General features: G+C 47.0%; 5 protein-coding genes across 7 annotated transcripts in view; 2 read left to right on the top strand and 3 right to left on the bottom strand.

Annotated features, from left to right (window-relative positions):
- Positions 1 to 2,636: 2,636 nt before the first annotated feature.
- Positions 2,637 to 4,151, bottom strand: LOC131259016 (uncharacterized). The gene is made up of 3 exons (XM_058260425.1): positions 3,342 to 4,151; positions 2,900 to 3,276; positions 2,637 to 2,834 (listed from the first exon to the last, which is right to left on the bottom strand). Exons 1-3 carry the CDS (start codon positions 4,149 to 4,151, stop codon positions 2,648 to 2,650), a joined length of 1,374 nt encoding a protein of 457 aa, XP_058116408.1. The 3' UTR covers positions 2,637 to 2,647.
- A 612-nt stretch (positions 4,152 to 4,763) lies between these two features.
- Positions 4,764 to 7,396, top strand: LOC131272016 (uncharacterized). The gene is made up of 3 exons (XM_058273622.1): positions 4,764 to 6,587; positions 6,672 to 7,081; positions 7,170 to 7,396. Exons 1-3 carry the CDS (start codon positions 4,899 to 4,901, stop codon positions 7,351 to 7,353), a joined length of 2,283 nt encoding a protein of 760 aa, XP_058129605.1. The 5' UTR covers positions 4,764 to 4,898; the 3' UTR covers positions 7,354 to 7,396.
- Positions 7,288 to 8,295, bottom strand: LOC131272018 (uncharacterized). 2 transcript variants are annotated; one of them, XM_058273623.1, is made up of 2 exons: positions 8,180 to 8,295; positions 7,288 to 8,118 (listed from the first exon to the last, which is right to left on the bottom strand). In XM_058273623.1, exon 2 carries the CDS (start codon positions 8,093 to 8,095, stop codon positions 7,418 to 7,420), a length of 678 nt encoding a protein of 225 aa, XP_058129606.1. In that variant the 5' UTR covers positions 8,096 to 8,118; positions 8,180 to 8,295; the 3' UTR covers positions 7,288 to 7,417. The 2 variants fall into 2 exon arrangements, with proteins under 2 accessions (XP_058129606.1, XP_058129607.1); XM_058273624.1 differs by having other exon boundaries at positions 7,288 to 8,126; positions 8,180 to 8,259.
- Positions 8,296 to 8,956: 661 nt separating this feature from the next.
- The window catches only part of LOC131271758 (autophagy-related protein 16-1), a 270,155-nt gene continuing 257,942 nt past the window's right edge, over positions 8,957 to 21,169 (top strand). For both annotated transcript variants that reach the window (XM_058273285.1, XM_058273286.1), the window contains exons 1-3: positions 8,957 to 9,313; positions 9,559 to 10,323; positions 10,382 to 10,524. In XM_058273285.1, the coding sequence (XP_058129268.1) occupies positions 9,214 to 9,313; positions 9,559 to 10,323; positions 10,382 to 10,524 (1,008 nt within the window). In that variant the 5' untranslated portion in view covers positions 8,957 to 9,213. The remainder of the gene's footprint in view (positions 9,314 to 9,558; positions 10,324 to 10,381; positions 10,525 to 21,169) is intronic.
- LOC131271757 (uncharacterized) overlaps positions 13,177 to 21,169 on the bottom strand; it is a 31,168-nt gene continuing 23,175 nt past the window's right edge. Inside the window, exons 4-5 of the mRNA XM_058273284.1 lie at positions 13,464 to 14,854; positions 13,177 to 13,385 (exon numbers count right to left, since the gene is read on the bottom strand). Coding sequence (XP_058129267.1) covers positions 13,177 to 13,385; positions 13,464 to 14,854 — 1,600 coding nt within the window. The remainder of the gene's footprint in view (positions 13,386 to 13,463; positions 14,855 to 21,169) is intronic.

Consider the following 21,169-nt stretch of genomic DNA (forward strand, 5'->3'; position numbering starts at 1 on the left):
TCCACATTAACTCTTTTTTCATTTGAATTTTCCCTCTAGCAGCTAACACCAACACGGTTTCCGATTTCTCACCAAACCCAACCGCGAACCTGTTCTGTGCGCGCATTGAACTCACTATCGGTGGTGGACAAAAATGTGTCACTTTCTTTCGTCGCTCGCGGCAAACCCACTTGACACACTTTCAACCTCTGGATGCGTCTGCAGGCGATCGACGGTGGTTACTAGCTGATCTTCCAGCTATATATCTCGTCACAAACGCATGTGCACCAACATAGCAAATTTACACGTGCACCGGGGAAACCGTACCCGATGTGTATTGTATATTTAAAGTAATCCACCGAATGTTGCACCTGCTGCCGAAGCCGCTGGAGGTAGATAGATTTTCGTTTTTCGAAACACAAACTGTAACAGTGCTTAGAAACTACAGGGCCGCTGCACCTGCCAGCTGTCGCACGTGAGCCCTCGAACAAGGAAACAGAAGATCTCAAACGGCGTACCAACAAACGAACGAAAAAAATAACACACGGCGCGCCGCGAAATGTGGAGATGCTGCCGAAGCGTTCCGTATACGATGCGTGGTGGAGAAAACCTAAACCGCCGTAGCTCCGATGTGCGTCGCTCCGTGGTCTACGCTCGACTGCTGTTCCGTTCTTCAGCAAACCCGCCGGATCGTGTGGTCGCGGCTCGAGCCGCTTGGTGGGCTTCCCTTGCAATGCAGAACACCAGGGCACCTGGACGGGCCCAAGGGGGCCCAGCGGCGGTCCGAGTTTGTTTTGCGTTTGCGCTCACCAACACCAACGGGCGCATGGAACCTGTGTGTGCGGTCTCCTCCCGGCCCTCCGCCGCCCGTTCATCGGCATATCGGCATGATGATCGACCCGGGAGCAGCAGAACCCCCTTTCATGTGCTCAGGTGAACTGGCATCGGGTTTGGAAGCAGGCCTTCCTACGGGCCGGAACCGGTTTTCGACGACGGCGACGATGACGGGGTTAGTTGCGCGACTTTCTTTCGTGCGTTTTCCTACCCCATCTACTTTGTGTGTTGCCGTGCGCTCGCTCTCGTTGTTTGCCCCGTTCGACCCGCAGGGCTTCCCTTCCTAAGCCGGCGGATGCACCCAGCTCTTCCACCGCCGTCGTCAGTCCTATGCAGGCCACTTCTCACATGGGGTTTGTTTACGCGAACAGTATGTAAGTTTGCGTGAGGCCACCGGTCCACACGAGGGAGTAATAGTCATTCATGGCGGAATGGAGCGGACAAACGTACACCGACAGACCGTGCCGTCAGGTTGCCGGGCCAGAGGGACGCAGTGTACTCCTCCGTGGCCTCTCCGTTTTGCTGGTGCTACTCGGAAGTGGTGGATTTCAAAGCTGTACTGGAAGCAAAGATGAAAGTCCCTTCCACAGAGACCGTGTCTTGCGATTGCGAAAGCATAAGCACCGAAGGTTGTAACAGGTTGCATGGCTTAGCAGGGAAGCGTTACTAGTGGACTGGCAAGCTTTTGCGCTGAATACTTTGAGCTTTTCATGAATGGGAGACATTGCCTAACATTTGGCGCAAACGACCACATTTTGATTCGATCCACAATGTTCCTTCGCTAACTAATGTGCCAATATGATATTTAAATCAATGTTGATGATTACAGTTTAATTTTTATTTCAACATAGAAAATAATAGTTCATCGAATCTTTTAGAATAGATAATTTGATATTTTTATAAACCTGTTCCTCATTCTACTTTTGCTTTAATTCTAGTAGTGCCCTAGCTTTAGTAGATACTTTAATTCGTCTAGTTCAGTTCATTCGAAACCACGAAACCTAAAATTTAACAATATTTCCTAAATTACATATCGCCGAAGTGTTATTCCTAAGCGTACAGTTCATACAGTCTCTTATTGCCGTATTTCGATCACATGTTTTGCGGCGGATTGTTGCTTTTGTTTGCAATTCTTCAAAAGAATAAACTAGATTAGTAATTTCAGTGTGAATGCTAAAACATAAGCGTCACTAATCCTTCGGATCACTTGAGCGCATTCAACCCACTGCTTCCTCCAATACGCATATATTGCAGCTTTTACTGTAATAACTTATCGAAGCATTGTTTTAAAAAATGGAGAAGAAAACAGTGGCAATTCAGCCATCCCCAATGTAATAGTTCTAATTTATTTACTAAAAAAATGGAAGAACCCATAACCAGATTAAAACTATTCCAAATTCTCGAAACATACTGTATGTAGTATTGTTGAAAAGTGTTTATTTCAATAATGTTTTCATTAAATTAAAAGAAAAATGTTGTATATTTCAGAAGAAATATGAAATTGGTATAAATAACGTTAATTCGAAACTACCTTAATGATAGAGCAAAATGTGATTGCCGTTAACAACAATTTAAATCATAAAATAAACCAAACCAAGTTTTGTTAATATAGAAAGCAACAAAACAAAAATAAAAAGTGTTCGATAAGTTAATAAATAAAAGCTGCAATCAAAAGCGTATAAGAGAACCATAATTTGTGGTAAAATACTCACTAGTGAATAATGTTAACTGATAAAACTTAATGCAAATGGCAAATAATTTAGCTGAATAACTGTAACTTAAACTTACCTATACTTCCAGTAATATTTATATTGTATCCCGTTACGTGCGAGGATCACTTGGGAATTCGACCGAATTTGGGTGGTAAGACTGCGTAGAACTTCCGAATGAGTGGATCCTTATCCACCAGCACCCTTAGCAGGACCTCATGTGGCGGCAACGGATATCGTTTGATAGTGAATTGCATCTGTCCGTCCTCCAATAGGCGCGTTTCACAGCGAAGTCTTCTCTGGACCGCAAGCCTACGAAAAGGAGCGAAGGTAAACTGATTTCGTTAATCTGAAGAATTTGAAGAGTTGTCCACTACCTGGTAAGAATAATACGTTCGCTTTCGTTGAATTCCGGAGAAAATATAAGATCATAGTACGGTCTGCGGGCCAGCGCAGCGTCCATCAGATCGTTATAAAAGGGAACGTCCATCGAACAGTGCTGCTCGCAGGCTTTGGAGGATCGTTTTTTCTTCGTGGGTTTTGTACAGCCCAATCCCCGTCGGTCATGTTTGGCAGGTACACTTATGGGATCGATGATACCCGTGTGGTTAGAACCTAGTGGTCCACCGGTCCAGCCAAGTTTCTGCAGCATTCGGTAGCCAATGTTATCGTTACGTAGGCACTTTGATTGTCCGTCCGTTTCATCTACTAGCTTTTCGACGTTGTACTGAAGGCAGGGAAAGCGTGTAATATACTAGAAAGACAAAAGTTACATTACCTCATGTTTAATTCAAAAGAGTTATTACTATCTGACTTTACATTGACTTGGTAGCAGTAGTTTTTGAAGATTTCGATGAGATCTGCCACACACTGCGAATATGCTCGATCGTACGAACCGGTTGCTTTGGTGATGAAAATATTGCACACAAACGCTTTCACTTCGAACTCAGTAGGCTTTAGTTGCTGCATCACCAAAGATATGGTGCCACAGTCCAAACGTTCAAACCACTCCGTGGTTTCTTTTAGTGAATTGTTTACTACAACAATGTTTTGAAACACTTCCGCCAGCGAGTAGGTGGGAATGATTGGGCGAAGGTTTGCAATGTGCCATTGCTTTACATAATCAAGATGCTGCCCGTAGGTTATCCTATGCAGGTCCAATCTTGCAGCATCGCTGGCCGGAACAAAAGTTGGGGTACACTTGTTCGTTTTCAAATTACGATACACTCGTGCTATCGGTTCGCCCAGCCGCTTCAGTCGATCCATCAATTCCGGCGGGTAGCAACATCCCAGTGCCTCCGCATTGGCAAACGCTTGTGCAAGGGTAATCAATTCGTCCTCGGGGATGGTCTCTTTGTGCAGTTCCATGAACCATTTCTTCAAATTCCAAAAGGAATTCGTATCACTAGGCTGCCGGTAACTGTCGATGGACCAATTGGTGTCTACCGCCTCAGATATCCCAGCCAGGTGGGGATCACTTTGCTGTTGGTTTGTTATCAGATGAATACTTGATTTTTTAGCACGTGCTTTACAAACTTTACGTTTTTGCCGTAACCTGTAAGCTTTCCACCAAACATAACGTGGTTTATCTTCAACGATCTTCACTTTGATACCATTTTGAGTTTTCATTGTATTAATTTCGTTTTATGAACAGATGCGTAATTGTTTATCGGTTATCCGACGGAATCTTTGAAGTGTTGACAGTTCAACGGAATTGTAACAGAAAAGTTTAGTACATAAGGTTATTCAACCCTGCAACCGGTTTAGTGTTTGAGTAGGTTATGCACCAGCCCTGCGCAGTGGGATAAAAACAGAAAATAGCAGAAGTGATGGGCAGACATCTTCCCACACAGTTTATTGCAATAAAAAACTAGAAAAGATGCCTAAACTGATATAGAACAAAGTTGCGTGTTAAAGAAAGTTTAAGAACTTTTGAAGTTTAACATATCCAAATCGGTTCGACGACAATAAAGTAAATAAATAATTTGCTATGTTATCGTAAAATTTCGATCAAGGTATCGATACTTATATATGTCTCACATGGTTTTTGTTAGCCACTCACTAAAAAGCTATGAAGAAACAAAATGTGTTTTTTATCATGGTTACATTTTTTTTATTTCGAATTGAATTTAAACTTTGTTTTCGAATTATTTTGCCTTCAATGCTAATTCAAAGATGGCGTTCTGTCATCTGTCAAATAATTTTATATGGCTTAACCTAAACAAGTCGTCGAATGTAAACACGAAATACACGTGTTTTGTACCTGTAGCTTGTAGCTTTCGTTGTTGAACAAATTTCGATTTTCTCGTTAATATTTGCTTTAATTGAAGCAAATCAGTATATGTGGAGTGTCTTTTGCGTTGAACGCATTGCACAATGGCACTAAAGAAGCGTGAGATTCAAGTAGATTCGGAGAAAGTTCGAGGAAAAAAATCTAAAAAGTTAGATTTTTCTCAAGAAGTGATATCAGAATACGAACCGGAAAATCTGACCGAATCTGGTATGGTCGATGGAAAGAAGGGTAAGAAAAAAGTATCTTCAACAAACTTGGCTGTAGATAATGGAGAACAACTAACCGAGCCGACAGTAAAAAACGTTAAAAAGGCAAAGAAAAAAGCACGTGTTGTAGAGGAGGTGATCGAAAATCCTGCAGATGATGAAGATGGGACAGCTGAACCATACACAGGCGGCACTGTAGACAACGACCTGTACAATCTGGCCAATTCTGGTACAGTCAATGGGAAAAAGGCGAAGAAAAAGGTGCCTTCTGAAAACATGCCTGTGGAAAATGGGGAAGAACTTATCGAACCGCTAACGAAAAACGTAAAAAAGGCAAAGAAAAAAGCATGTATCGCAGAGCAAAATGAAACTCTGGCCAATAACGAAGAAGGGTCGGCTGAATCGTACACGGGCGATGGGAAAAAATCTAAGAAAGCAGCACGAATCTTAGACGCACAAGAGCTAAATGGAGAAAATGACCTTTACAATCTGACCGATCCTGGTGCAGTTAAAGGAAAAAAGGCAAAGACAAAGGTGCCTTCCAATAACTTGTCCGTGAATGATACAGAACAGCCGCCTGCGAAAAAAATAAAAAAGGCAAAGAAAAAAGCCCCCACCGCAGAGAATGTCGAAATTCCTGTAGATTACCATGAGGTGGCGACTGAACCGGTCAGTGAGAATGGGAAAAAATCGAAGAAAAAAGCACGAATCCTAGCTGCTCAAGAGGTGAATGAAGAAACCGACCTGTGCAATCCGGTTAATGAAAAAAAGGCGAAGAAAAAGGTGCCTGCCAAAGACTTGGCTGTAGATGATGAAGAACAACTTGCAGAGCCGCCAACGAAAAAAATTAAAAAGGAAAAGAAAAAAGCTGCTATCCCAAACGTTTTGGATGCGGTGGATCCCTTCGAAAAGTACCGCCAACCACACGAGGCAGCTGACCATTGGCAGCTTCGCCGCATGTTCCTAGAACAAAACTTTGACATACTGCCGGAGGATGAGCTGGAGTGTCTTGCTCAAGTGTTCATCAACGTTGAGCTGCTGCGCTGTGATTATCCACCGGAAACCATGGCACGCCTTGAGGAACTTTCCGGAGGAATATCGGCAAAGTACCATGAACAGCGCCGATATGGACCACACCGAACGCTTGTGTCGGCAACCTATGTGGCTGCATTGAAGGCGCAAAGAAAAGAGCTGGTTATTCCGAAAAAAGTCGAGGATGCGTCTACAGAAGCAACCTTACATCTCGATGGTGTAAAGAATGGACCGGATCCTTTTGTACCGATCGATCGGCCGCAAAATTTGACCGAAATGCTTCAGAATGTTATTGTAATAAACGACTGTTTTGAGGCTACTCTATCTGCATCCAAACCACTCAATCGTGAATGTGGTTTTGAATTTACCGAACATGAGCAACGTGGTGGCTTTTTGTTCAACGTAAAAGCCCATGTGGGTGGAAGAAATTATGTTATTGGAAAGGCTGAGGGAGCGGTCGGCGGGAAGCCACTCAAGAAACAAGCCATTGCAGATGCCATGAACTATCTGCATGAACATTGCTACTCGTTAGTGGTATGTATGGCTGCCGAGCGCCAGTTTTGTCAACTGTGTTGTGTAAATATTTTTCTTATCTTTAATTTCATATCTGCACTATAGAGGAAGAAGGCGCCCACAGAGATGAGCGGTCTTTCAGTCATACCCAAAACGATCCTCGAGAGCATCGATAGTGAGCAAATCAAGGGAAAGAAAGCGAATAAGAACGATGATCCAATGGCAGAAATACACACCAAGCTTGGCGAGAGCAACATGGGATTCCGGTTGTTGGAGAAAATGGGCTGGAAAGGTGGTTCCCTGGGCGTGCGAGGTGATGGAATAGTGGATCCCGTGGAAGCGACAATGAAGGCGGGCCGCAGAGGACTGGGACACGAAAAGGCTATCGAAAGTGAGGGAAAGTTTTCTGTTAAAGCTGTCCGCCAGGAGCTGTACGCTTTACGTGATGGAACACAGTCGCAGCATATTGTGTTCAGCAAGGATTTCACAAAACCGGAAAGAGCAAAAATCCATAAGTAAGTTATCTCCACACGTCGTCGACTTCGGTCATACCTTCGTTCTATTGTGCCCTGTTTTATGTATTCGTCTATAAATTCTTTTTAGGATGGCGCTTGGAATGGGCCTGAAAACTAAAAGTTTTGGAAGCGACAAAACAGGGGATCGGCAACTTGTGGTGTATGCTTTACAGCTCTCACCTCATCAGATACTGAAGAAAGTACTCGTAGAAAAAGATACATTTTATTGTGAAATGTATGAAGCTAAATGTCCAACAAAACTTACAGCTTAATACGAAATAAATATTAAATGCGAATGCATTTTTTAAAATCCTGGTCAGGTCTCATGTAGTTTTTTTAATCATCAAACTGTTGACTTATAATACTTAAAGCTTCCTCTATCAATTCCGATTTCACCGTTTCGCTCCTCGTTATATACCGCTTAGCAGGGGGTTCTATCGATACGATTTCCACATCCGAGTCATCCGATTCTACGTCAATAATTATACTTTCGTGTCCCGGTGTCTGTTCGGGTTTGTTCTCTTCGCTCTCTGCACCTTTATCGACCGCTTCCGGATCTTCGATAATAGTTTGTTCGGTCGGTTCCACGGAAGGCATACGGTCTTTTGCCAATTGTTGTTCATTTCGTTGCCAAATATCTTTCATGTTGGCAATTTCTTCGATTTTCATTATGCAATAGGCACATACGACTGCGGAGTGGTCGTACTTGGGCATGATATAAATCGACGCTAAGTTGCGAATGATTTCCAAATGTTTCTCTTCCAGCCGCAAGCTGCCGTCGCTACGGTAAAATGGGAACCAGGTCGTATCTTCTACGTTGCATAGTCGACACACTTTAGCAATGTCAGGCTCGCTCTCTTGTGGGATAATTAATTCTTGCATCACAAGCACGTTATCGGGCGGCCATTCTAGCTTTGCTATTTGCAGACTGTCGTCGGGGTCCACCGGAAGTTCGCTGGGTATATATCCTGCTTCGCACTCCGTAGTTTCGTCGACACTGTTGAGCCTTGTCATGGTTGAAGTGTTAAAACTAACGTCTGTGGAACTGGCAACTAATTATTTTAAAAGTTTTGATATTAGGTTATGGTTGTACCATACCTTTAGGAATGTTGATGCTAGGTTGTTTATTTCGTTGATTGTTGCTTATTTGTTTTTCGTTACGTTCTTTTCCACATCATTCCAAAAACAGTTTCGCGAACTATCATGTCGAGCTGTCATGATGCAAAACAATAATAAACTAATAAGAAAACCAAGTGAAGAAGAAAAAGTGAAGTGTTTTGAAAATGAATGTTTGTTTTGTTTCAAGAAGCGATTCCAGAAAATATAAAATATTTCAAAATTTGAAAAATAGTGTGATCCCAAAAGTCAAATCAATGATAAGTTAAACATTGATTAATTCAAATTCTCATCACCAGTTCCATTTGCCGGTGAAATACAGGCGAGCAGATAATTTGAAAGTGAGTTGTTTACTTTTTAGTTCGAAATCGATTCGATCCTCGAAATTCAACCCTGACAGTTGTAGTGATGGAAAATTACGTAGTTTCGAAATAAGTCGTAGGTGCATAGGTAATTGGATCGCACCTAGAGAACTTAACATGTTTTTAATCGGTCGCTTCAAATTTAAGATGATAAAGTATATTTTAAGGGACATCTTTCAGTTAATTTACTATTGTATTTCTATTACACAGCTTTTCTCTAGTTTAAATTGAATAAAAAGATCGTTTCGCCGGAACTTGGTCCACACATCCGGAACCATCAATATTTTGAATCTGCTGGGTTCGTGACGGCATTTACGCCACTAGTAAAATGTAGAAATCAAAATAAATGGTTGTAGTTTCAAAACACTAAACATTCCGTGCGGGTTGCGTGCGGTTCATACTTTAAATAAAGTAAAATTTTATTCGTTTTCGGTATGGAACAGTGCGTCGGTTCCCAAGACTAGCAGTGCGACATTACCATATTCTTTTACATACGTAAAAACGGGATTGTGTGAAATTGTGAAAATAAAAGTGCTTATTGAATATATTTCTTTCGAGGGAATTACTAATTTGAAGTGATATACGGACGAAAAGTTTCGCAATTGATACACAAACCAACTCGTTCCAAGTATCGGCATCGAGTTGCGAGACACAATGGCGATGAAGCAAGAAAACTGGCGCGATATCATTGCGGACAGATTACGGGAGCGTAATAAAACTGAAACCTCCCGGTATGCTGATATTATACATTACAGTAAGTGTCCTTGCTGGTCCGGTTCACTGACATGCCCATCGATAAATTAGATTGCGCGTCGCATGTGGTCATACGTCATCACGATTGGTTAATGGTACAATTTTTCACAGTACTGCGTGACGAGCAAAGTAAAAGAGAAAGTGGTCGTCACGATGCAGAACCGCCCGCCCGGGTGGTGTGGTGGTTCCATATGGATGCATATTACCTACTAAAAATACCCCATTTATTTCCATTTTTTCTTTCAGACAATCGTCTCTTTGATACGGCGGTTAAGCTTCGGCAGGAGAACCTTGACTTGAAAATAGACAAAAAGATCAGGGATAGTGCCGGCGCGGTCGGGTCCGGTACTAGTGGGGCAGGTTTCAACGCGGACGTCGCTGCCATTACGAACGCCCAAATACAAGCACTCGAAAAGAAAGTGCTCGCCCAGCAGGAGGAATTGACTGAGTTGCATAAGCGGAAAGGTGAACACTCGCAGATGGTCATAAACCTCAACCAGAAGCTCGGCGAGCTGCAGCGTCTGCTGGGCGAGAAAGAGCGGGCCCTGGCCGACCAGACGGCACTATGCGTTGCGCTAAAAGATGAGCTGGAAGAAATGAAAACGTCCCACGTGACGATCAAAGACGAATCGTTGGCCTCGCAGTTGCGTGCCAATACGGCCGAAGAAAAGCTACGCCTGGTGCAGGACGAGAACACGAAACTGCTCAACCTGCTGATGGAGTACAAGTCGCGCGATGCGGAAATCATGAACAAGGAGAACGACAAGTTTCTCAAGGAGAAGAAGGCGCGCATCGAAAGCGAACTGGAGCGGGCAATCCGGGACATCCCGGGACCATCCACGCTCGGGCCGGACTTGGATCGGTTCGATTTCGATGGGTTGCCGGAAGGCGTCGAGTTTAAATTTGATGCACACGATGGGGAGGTGAATGCCGTTCGTTGGAGCCCCATCGAGCGCATAGTGGCTACGGGTGGTGCTGATCGGAAGGTTAAATTGTGGGATGTGGGAAAAGGTATGCGAATCGATTGTACGAAAGTTCGACCAGGATAATAACCCTTCTTTACTTGTAGGTGTTTGTGAACAACGTGGTGTCCTTGTAGGGAGCAATCAAGGGATCAATTCGGTAGAGTTTGATACCACCGGTTCGATGATACTAGCTGCTTCCAACGACTCGGCCAGCCGAATGTGGTCGGTAGTGGACCATCGGTTAAGGGTAAGTGCTGACACATCCCATGAGTGTATAACCGTCCGCGACCGTCCCACTAGATGCAAAGTCCAATGATTAAGGAGACTTAAAATATAATACACTGCCTTATACGTCCCCTTTTCATTACGGAGAAAAATCTCAACATGTCCCGCATACAAGCTAAAGAATAAAACTCGCTCTGTTATTTATTTTTCTATTTATTCACTTTATTAAAATAATGTTTCACATTACAGTTACCGTTTTACTATCCTTTCGCTGCAAGATCAGAGATGTTGTGTTAGCCTGTCCGTGGCCGCTACGGCCGGATGTTCTAGCGATGTAACGGCCAGCTAGCGAATACATAGAAAACATATGCATATGTATTGTATGTAGTACTGCCGCGTTATGACACGCTTAAAACGATTTTTCTAAAACCGCATGGCGTGGCGATCGGTTAGATTTTGTTTCGTGTTCGTCACGCTCCTCTCGTTTTTTTTGTCTACTGTATTCATTTTTATTATGTCTTTCTACTATACTCTAGGGTTTTTGTTATTTTTTGCGCAATTAAGTTAATGTTAATTTGATTTCATTACAGTTACATTAAGTTAAATTATCATTTACTTTTTTGACTTTCATACGGTTTGTTCCCTTTTTCATTTTTGTATGTGTGTTTATGTGTATTACGTTCTTGTTGTTATTGTTGTTGTTGTTGTTGTTGTTTAGTTATCCCTTTTCACATAATTCTCTTTCATTGGGTCTGCCTTTTTCATGGTTTGTCGTTTCCGCACGGCATTTACACAAGAAGGCCATCTTTTGTCAACATTTGAATGCAGGAGATAAACATATCTTGGGAAACTACGCTCTACAAATATTGTAAAAAATAGTAAATGGATAAGATTGTGTCTATTCAGTTTTATCTAGTGGGGGGGGGGGGGGGGGGGGGGGGGGGGGGGGTGCCGTAAAAGCCGCAGCTTTTTGTTCTCTCTTATGGGAGTTGGTTTTGTTGTTTTTTTTTTTATATTTTATTTTATCTCTAAGATAGTTGTGGATACCATTTGTTTTGTTTCTGCCATTTTTTTCGCATTTTATTGCGCTGTTCTGCTATCAGATCCAAATGTTTGCCTTCTTTTGTGTTAGTCGGGAGATATGTGTTTTTCGTCTCGTGTGCTGAGTGTGTGTTAAGTCCGCGTGTCTAATAAATTACAAAGAAGTAAGACGATACGAGTCATTACTGGACGCTTCTCTTCATCTCCCCTCCTACCTTGTTCGCTTAATTGTCGCACAAAGATCTAATAAAAGTTAGAGAATATTGAGTAAAAATAAATTATGATAAATGCTTAAAATTAAGGCCTCACCGTGGGATCGACCCCGACGGGCTTGTGTGCTGGCCAAGCAAAAAAAGGCCAAGCCTCGGGGTTTGAGATGTGCTTCCGGCCCACCCGATCATCGTACAATGCAAAACTCAAATAAAAGCGTTCGATTACGGTTTCATTTGAGTTAACCATTGGCCGTCTCGATCGCCGCAGGGTCCGAACAGAGTCTCAAACGTTCGCCAAGCTACCGCCGGGACCGTAGTGGGGCCTTAAAGTCCGGAGAAAAGGACAAATGGATATACACTTCTACACGCAACTGGTGTCGTGTTCTAGCGGTTGTTGCGCACCCCTTTGTGCGCCGATTCTCTTGCCCTATCGTTTTTATTTTCGTTTGCCAGAAGGGAATTATTGGGGACTGCCCTAACGTCAACGCCCTTACGCAGATCCCTGCGTTTCGGTATGCTCAATTTTGTTTATCGTATTCGAGTTGACGCGTTCGTTTAGCAGCTTCTTCTTGCTGTCCTCGAAACGGTTTCTCCTAAATCTAACACATTCACTCGTTATCGCACGCGCAGGCCGTTTGTGGCGAACAACGAAATGTACGCCACATCCTTCCCGCGACGCGATAAAACACTCACTCACGCCTATCGCACTCGGTCATACTGGTCAGTCTCACTAACGGAAGAAGCTTTTTTTTCGTTTGTTTTCGTAATGCCTATCACAATTACGCGTTCATCCCTTGCACTCGCTCTCCGATACACACTTGCCCTAATGTTTTCCCATTCCCTACCAAGTGTATCTGCCTGTTTGCTACTACTTTTGATTAACTAACATTTTTATCTGATGAGGGTTGAAGGGTTTCTCCCTGCTTTTGCTTTTCTTTTCTTCAAACATACTTTTGCCCTTTGTTTTATATTCTAGTCGTCCTTTTCTCCAATATGTTTCGATTCATTTTGTATGATCAGCGTGTGAAAAATTGGTGATAAAATGATATTTGATTGTGTGAATGCGTTTCTTTTCCTTCTTCGCTCTCTCTCTCTCTCTATTTCCGTTTGCTTCTAAATGTGAATATGAGTTATTATTAAAAAAAAAAATACTCCGTCACTAGAGGCACTTTTTGCTTCGTTTATCGTCGTCGTGGGTTTGTTAGTCTTAAAAAAAAATTTTAGACGAGTGCTCACAAAGAAGTGGTTCGGTTTCTTGGTCGAATGGCAGCGTAAGCCGTTTCTGCCCTTTAAGGATGCACCGATCAGCTCGTAGTTTTGCTAACGTTTTATGAGTATGTCTGGAAGGGGTTTGCAAACGTTCTGACGCAAATTTGGTGGGGATAGAACGGTCGTCAGTCAGCAATGGTTGCGGGGTTGGTTTAGAAATGCCTTCCGGCGTACCCACTGTCGTACAGCTTGCACATCGAGTCCGCTCGGCTTCCGGTGAGCGTCGGTGTCGGCACCACGGACGAGCCCATCGAGGCGTTCTCAAACTGACGCTGCTTTCGGCGACGCTGCCACAGGTACGTCCAGATGGCAATGACGGCCAGCTGTGCGAGCAGAAACACGGCTCCGGCAACGATGAGTCCTATCGAGAGGGAGAGGGAAGGAAATAAACAATCTGATCTATGTGCTTGGGGAAGGAATTTTGTCCGGCAATACTTACCCAGTCCGTTGACACAGATTCCTTGTCCATCGTTGGCCACGAACACGGTTTCGCTGCTGCTGATCTTCGGCTTGGCACCCTGCTGCTTCTCGAAGCCGAACTTGTCGGTGATCTGGATCGACTGCACCAGCAGCATATCGTCCTGCGGGGCCTGACGGGTCGTTTCCCGGCGGTGACGCAGGGCCGCCTCGATCAGCGCACTGGTCGACGTACCGTTGACCGATCGTCGCTTGCGTCCGTACGAAACCATCGAGCGGAACTCGCCACCGAAGTCGTCGCCGTCGCACTGCACCGGCTCGCAGGTTGGCATGCACGGCGTCACGAGCGCCCGGAACTGCACCATCTCCGAGGACGGGAACTTGAAGGCGTCAAAGTGCGACAGGAGGATCTTGGCCGACTTGTTGCTCTTGTAGATCGGGCCCATGATGAAGTGGTCCGTGGGGCAACCGCGCGCATCGATCAGCGTGATCTCGCTACTGTCGACGCCGTCCATCGCGACCAGCTCGCGGACAAAGATCTCGTACGGGGACTGCGGGTCGAGGATCTCGAAGTGCAGCGCCAGGGGATCGCCGACCTCGGCCGTGCGCATCATCTCGCTGCCGTCGCGCGTGGTAATCTTCATCACAACGTTCGGCGAGTCGACGACCACCTCCTCGGACAGGGCCGGTTCGATGTCGCCCGTCACGTCCAGATCGACGTCGTTCGAGACGGTCTTGTTCGTCAGGTCATACTGGCAGGTGACGGCCAGCCCTAGATCGGACGACGTCACGATCGTATCGTGGTGCTGGATGACGACATCGTTCAGGTAGCGGCCGAGTCCGTTCTGGCGCACGTTGCAATCGATGTCCTGGTAGCCCATGCGCAGCTCGAACTCGAGCGCACTCTTCACGTCCACCGCGCACGAGTTGGGCGAACCCTTGGCGTACACCTTGCCATCGAACAGCTTGGAGGTGCGAATCTTAGCGATCATATCTCCGGCGCGGCACTCGATCGACACGTTGTAGCACGAGGACAGCTCGTAGGTGGCGGCCTCCGGCACGTCGAGGTACGGATCCTGGATGTCGGACAGCGTGGCGCGGCTGTGGTGCGACAGGCGGCACACCATGTCGCCAGTATCTCCATAGTCGTACGAGTGGCACCGGTACGGCGAGCTCAGGCACAGCTCACGGCACTCGTCCACGCTCGCGACGTCCTGGTAGACCGAATCGACCGTCTTCAGGATGCGGCCCGAGAGGCGCTTGAACTCGCACAGCTTCGTCGGCTCCTCGGCGCAGTTGTTCTCCAGATAGTCGGCACCGTCGTTCGTCTGGAATGCGGACGATCCGGCCAGCGTGATCCGGTCCATGTCGGACAGCTCGCAAGACATCGTTGCCTGGTAGAAGTTGGCCGAGCTGTGTAGAAGCAAAACAAAGAAAGAAGGACGCTCATAAGAATCTGGCAAACAGTTGGATGCGAAGGTGTTTCAGTATTGGAAAGCAAATTGCCCAAATGCTTCGTGCCATTCGGTGCGATACGATCGGTGAGCCAACGGTGAATCATCAGAAACGGAAACAGCAGGCGAAGAAAGCGCACAACAGCAGCTGCCGTCGAGGCAACAATATTGGCTACAAATTGGCCGTTAAATGTTGCTTGCTTCTCGTTGCAGTACGTTCGAGCTCTAAGCGTGGTGATTGTGATCTTGTTTCATGCTCTTGCCAGCCGCCCTCTGGACGCAACAACACACAGCACACGACACCTCGGCCGGTTCGTCGCTTACAAGGGGATGCGAATCGGCAGAACACAGCAACCCATAGGCCCCGTTTGGCCAGCCCCGTCGTGGCCATATTCAAATCGGTATAATTTAATCTCGCTCCCGATTGAACACCCAGTTGTCCCAGTTCGACGCTCGGACGACACACCGGAGCGACACCGTTGCAAAAATGCCATGCCATGCCCCTAACGATCGCCTAACGGGTTCCGGTACACGGGTCCCGGTCCTTGTTGGATGTCGAGCCGGGGTGGATTTGTTTAGCATAACAACACCCCGACCGCGGTTGGAGTAATTATAATAATTGATCAATTTTCCACGATAGCAAAAGCGCACACAGGGGACCGTCCCACCGCAAGAAATATGTTTCTGCATATGTTTCCGGGTTTTCCCGAGTGGAGGTCGGTTGGCGAAGATTAGCATTCCTTCCTGCGACAGAAAGACGTTCCTTACGTCGATGGCATGGCGATCGGGAAAGCATTAAAAAATAAAGCGGGTCATTTATGACGGAAGAGAGTCCCTGTTGAAATAAACCAATTGAGGCCGTCGGTGCAAGTATCTGACTCCACGTTAAGAGTAAGAGTCCGACCCATAGCCGGAAGGATCAAACCCCCGTTTATAAGGAGTAAAAATTGGAGCGAAGCAAATGAATAGAGTCTACAAGGTGGGTAGGTGCAAGTGTGTCGCTCTCGCTATTTACTTGGCCATCCCCATTGTCTGGCGCCGGTGTGTCGATCATCGAAGGGTTGTGGTTTGTTTCATTTTCCCTGGATCTTTCAGACGTCCCCGCAAGGGCAGCTTTCCATTTCTTCTTCCGTCCGTCGGTTGCGGAAAGCGGTTCGGTTTTGGTGATCGACACGCTTCAGGTGATTTTTGTGGTCTACGTGTCCGGGGCGAGTTCTATATGGCCCGAGGTGAATATGTTTTTTTTTCTTCTTCTGTTGTTCGTTTATTTCATTTTCCGTATCTATCACCACGATCAGCGAAAGGTGGAGTAAAAAGCATTCCCCAGGCGTTCTGTGGTTTGCACGGCCGGTTGGATCGGAACGGTTCCACGTTGACACACGGTGGATCGGTGGCCAGAATCCAGTTCTGCTAATGGAGTCATTCCCCCCTTCGGGAACGAAATTCGATCATCATTCGAGGCCCAACGATCGACGGATGTCCTACGGCGGGGCGAATTGCAATCGACATGAGATGCCGTTGGTCTTTCTCTGATTCGATTTAAACTTATGGTTAATTTATTCCACAGTGACGAACCACTGAAGACCGTGTGTTGCGGAATGCAAGGGCAATAAATTGCGAAAAACAGCGACACCCAAATCGATCGGCAAAAATTGAATCGAATGCCGACACAGAGAGCCGCGCCGGATCCTTTCTTCTCCTCATCCCCAGGAGGTGGTGATAAAAAATAACCAGGAAAAACAAGTTCTCGCCTCGCGCCTCGCTTCGTTGGCTTTGAGTCCTTTGATCCGTGCGTGCAACGGTTTATTCCGTGGACTCGCTCTCAAAATAAAAAAAACCCAAAACAACCGCTCTCCTCGCATTAATTGAAAAGAAAACTGATGTTGGAAAAGAAGGAGGCAGCTTTTGGCAGCCAAGTTCGAGCATTAAGTTCGGGAAGGCCCGGAAGATCCGAAGGCTGCAGCATCCGTAATGGCGTCGGCACCTCGAACCTGGCGAGTTTTTATTCACCTGGGAACGGGTGATGATTTTAAGTGTCGCGTTCAGTTTGGCACCATAGAACGATTCTGTTTTTTTTATGCTTTTATCTCCACGTTCCGATATGATGCCCCCCCTTCGAGGGGTTCGTCGTCTCTTTTTTGTTTTTGGTTAATTTTTCCCCCCCACTCGTTTTTCAGTCTTAATAATTAGCCTTCACGATCAATCTTTCCACAAGAGCCGGATAGGTCGAGGTCCGCGCAAAAGATCGTGCGCGGTGCGAAAAGAAATGGAAAACACATAAAACTCTCGTTTGTGGCGAGACCGGGCCGCGAGTTTTTGGGGCGCGTTACACAATTCGGTTTGGTTCGTTTCCGCTGCCTCCAACCAGAACAACCAGACCCGGGCAATCTCCCGCGGGTCGTTGAACCGGAACGTCCTTGGGAGTGGAAATGGGTGAAGAGTGAAGTGAAACACCAAACACAGGAATCTGAAAATAACTATGCACGGCAAACCATATAATGACACTTGCATGGTTTGCTCGCCCCGTCGCTTCGCCGAGGTTTGTGAAAATTGAGCTGTTTAGGTCGCGGGCCCCGCGGTGGAGCGGATGGCGCGAACGGCCTGATGACATCGCTTTACCGCACCCCAGCCCCGGTTCCGGTGTGGTTTTGCGTTGCGATGATTGATTACGGAGACAAACTGTCCCGGGGTGAGATGGTAGCGAAATACCCGAGTGCCGAGAAGCGAATAAACAAACTGACGGGTCGGGCTTCTGGAATCAAATAGACTGACAGCGACCGACTGGCTAGCTGGATGGATAGAATGTGGAGGGGACGAGACCGTTCGACAGCTAGAACTCGAAACTGAACCAAGATGGATCGAACTCAAACCGAACCGAAGCGCGGTTCATCGCTTGTTTGATCGGTCGAGAGATTTAAACGATATGCCGGGAGTTCTAGCGGCCATATTCTTGCAAACGATTTGTTTCCTGTCATGTAACGGATTACCATTCGGCTGTTCGAGGGACCGGGGTTCAATAATTGGTGATCATTAGAGCCGAAAGCCTTCGCCGCGTCGGGCGTTTTCTGTCGCGATGATCCACGATTCCCACTGCGCATGATCGCTTGAAAGAAGCCGGGACGTTTTGTGACCACCGGCAAGTGAACCGTGGTCAACCGAACCAGCCAGCGGATCGGATCGTCGTGGTATTTGCTGCACATTCTGCACACCCACCCCCTTCCCTTTTTGCCAAACCCGGCGCGAGAGGAACGTTGTTCGTTGTTCTACAACGGTTTTAACAAGCACACGGTGCTTTATTAAATCAAAATGGCTTTCAATGGCGCGGCGACGATCGAGCGACGAAAGGTTCTACAACCGCCACCGCCTTCCCTCTCTTCCCTGCCGCCCATTTGTGTGTGCGCGCGCGGATTTGGGCTCGCGATAGGCAATAATAATAGGTTCACCGGGGCACATCCGGGGATAGAAGTATCGTTTTTCTTTTCCTTCCTTCTTTTTTTTGTTTCTCCTATTTCATCGTTCCTCCTCCCCCACCTTCCCTGCCGGGGACGGGCTCCGTTTGTGCCGTGCGCACGTTTGAAAATCGCGAACGGCGGCGGCGGCGGCGGTGGCGGTGGCGGTACCAAATCGAGCCAAAGTACAAACACCCCGAACATTGGTATGCCGAGCCTTGGTTGGGCCCGGCGTGGTCTGGTTCATAAGTGCATTGACAGGTTCCCGGGTGGATGGTTGTGCGCTTCCAAAAGGGCATTAAAAAAAAAGGATCGGGAGTTGTTTCCATTTCTACAATGGAGCTCCTCCAAGGCACTCCAAATTGGAAAACTGGGTGGACCGCGGCGGCGGTGGACCGTGGTAAGATTCTTATCAGTGAAAGGAGCGAGGAGGAATTCTCGAACGGCCGTTTCGTGTAGCTGCTCCCTGGTGGGTTCGCAGGAAGCGGGTCCGGGTTTTGGGAGGGAGTTGGGGAAAATATAAAATATGTACGCTTTCTTGTGCGCGCGCGCGCGCCCAGTTAATGGTCCTCGGTTGTTTGCTAACAATTGGCGAAAGATGTCCTCTTGAGGTATGGGGAACTGTTTTTTCTTCTCCCTATCCCTTCTAACCACAAGTTCCCCTCGTTCTTCCCATTGCCTCAAGATCGAGGATCGTTTCCGCTAAACACGTATTCTCGCGCACTCTTTCTCTCTCTCCCTCTTTATGTTCGGTTCGTTTTCGGGGTCGCGGTTCAAATAGTAATTGTTTCCACACTGCTATCGCCTAACAATAATGATATAGTGTATCGTTGGGGGTAGGCTTCTCTCGTTGGCTTGGCAAAGAACCGGCAAAAGGTGATGGACCTTGGCGGATCGTCCGCCATAAAGAACACGCTGTTCGCGGGAAGCACGGGATTGTGGTTGCGCAAGCCAAAACCAAAACCGAACCGAACCAAACCCCGTTTCCTGCGGATGGGGGAGAGAGTGTGTGAGGAGAGGTAAGGAGTTGGTTTCGCTAGGGGATGATGTAAGATTTCGCGCAAGGTGCGCGCCTTAAGCTTTGCGCGCGCGGGCGTTGAGCGGGTAAGGTACATAATTAACAGGTTGTTATGGATTCCTTTTGCGGCCGCAAGCGGGGAGGGAGGGTTCGCTGTCCGTGCTGCCCCCGAATAAAGCACCGAACGCGAACCTGACGCAAAGAATCGCGGCTAAGGGCACAATTACGCCTCGGCTGCTTGTTGCCGTCTTTCTTCTTAGTGGACCCTTACTAGCCTTGGTTGAGGAAGACCTCCGCCTCGTCTCGTTGCTGCCGGGTTTTGTGTGTGTGTGTGTGATCCATTTTGTGCTAATAAGACAAACGAAACACATCCTTCCCCCCCACTCTCGGATTGTATCCGATGCAGGTTGCACGTAAACCACCCGCACTCATCATCCTGCGTGCTTCGGATCACGTACGGATCGCGCATCTCCCTGGTGGAAACGCGTGCCGAGGGCCGCGTGATTGGGGAGTAATTGGAATGTCAGCCGCACGCTACAACCAGCCCCCCGGATCTTCTGTCGCGCCAGCGCACCGGATCGGATTGGGTTCGGAGTAGAAGATGAAACGACGACGACGACGACGACGTGTTTTGCCAGGCGGAAGGTGATCATTCTTGTCGACTGCAGACAAGATCTACTAACTGCTTCGATGGTTATCAACCTCCTTCGCGACGGACTCATGTCGTTGTGGGTAGGGGAAGCGGATGAGGGGGTTTGTGTACACGATCAGCACGAAAACGGCAACAAGGGGATCGTGATGGAAGAAGTTCTCGCTCTCTCTCGCCAGTTCTTCTTTACGTCAAATGAAGCCGGGGAGGGCAGGGAAGATGGTTCGACGCAAAAGTCATCCGTGTGGACACCGTGTGACCTTAGGGCGTTCGCTTTGGGGGCGAAGAAGGCGCGCGTGGTCGGTGGTGACGCCAAGGCGGCGCTCGCGAGCAGATGTACTTCTAATCTCGTACCGAACGATCTAGAAGACGGGAGCGAGCGAAGAAATCCTCGTTCCTCGACGCTGGGTCTCATAATTATTTACCATCGTCGGCCTGATCCGGTAGAAGGACCAGTTAATTGAGTTGGTGATGTGATTTCGCTACCACGCTGCACGGAAAATGTCACCCATTATCGGGTGACGCGTTTTTCTTCGCTTCAATCGGCTTATTTCGGGTGGGCCTCCCGCTTTTGTCGGGTGTTGTGTGCGTGAATCGATCACGAGTCAAAAGGCAAAGCCGTCCGATAAGCGCTCGTTAGAGTAGCGCACCGGTGATTGTTGGGCTTTACATAATTAGGAGCTTGCGGTAATTAATTCGAAAGGTCAGAGCAAAATTATGCTAAGACCTTTCCCGTCGTCGCTAAGCTGCAAGCTAATGATGCCGAAGGCAAACATAAGACGGGTCAAAATACACATTTGTCAAACTGTTGTATGATGCTTTGTGTTCGTTTCGGTGGTGGTTACATATTGTTTCCCGGAATTTTTTCTGCGAAAACAAAGCACACGACATCGGTCTTAGATAAAAGCACCCTTCGCCGAGGTGGAAGATAAACGAAAAGCAAAAGTGCTTGCCAGGAGGGGACAACAGTGGAATTTGTGTTGGAACATAAGCTGAATTTTGTGCTTTGTGGGGAGAGGGAGGAAGGAACCGGCATTCCATATCTGCGCCGACCGTTGTCGCTGTCGTTTGGTGACGAGTGGCGAACAAACTCGCATAAATCACTCCCAGCTTAGCGGGGCCAATGTTCTTGAATCCGTCGGTTCATCGGTCGGAAAA

The sequence above is a fragment of the Anopheles coustani genome, chromosome 3, assembly GCF_943734705.1.
Source record: "Anopheles coustani chromosome 3, idAnoCousDA_361_x.2, whole genome shotgun sequence".
In the NCBI taxonomy this organism is placed as follows: domain Eukaryota; kingdom Metazoa; phylum Arthropoda; class Insecta; order Diptera; family Culicidae; genus Anopheles; species Anopheles coustani.

Coding starts and splice junctions, on each gene's coding strand:
- LOC131259016 (XM_058260425.1), bottom strand. CDS start 4,151: ATGAAAACTCAAAATGGTATCAAAGTGAAGATCGTTGAAGATAAACCA. Junction 3,277..3,341: donor ACTACTGCTACCAAGTCAAT/GTAAAGTCAGAT, acceptor TTGTCTTTCTAG/TATATTACACGCTTTCCCTG. Junction 2,835..2,899: donor GAACGTATTATTCTTACCAG/GTAGTGGACAAC, acceptor TCCTTTTCGTAG/GCTTGCGGTCCAGAGAAGAC.
- LOC131272016 (XM_058273622.1), top strand. CDS start 4,899: ATGGCACTAAAGAAGCGTGAGATTCAAGTAGATTCGGAGAAAGTTCGA. Junction 6,588..6,671: donor AACATTGCTACTCGTTAGTG/GTATGTATGGCT, acceptor TCTGCACTATAG/AGGAAGAAGGCGCCCACAGA. Junction 7,082..7,169: donor GAAAGAGCAAAAATCCATAA/GTAAGTTATCTC, acceptor AATTCTTTTTAG/GATGGCGCTTGGAATGGGCC.
- LOC131272018 (XM_058273623.1), bottom strand. CDS start 8,095: ATGACAAGGCTCAACAGTGTCGACGAAACTACGGAGTGCGAAGCAGGA.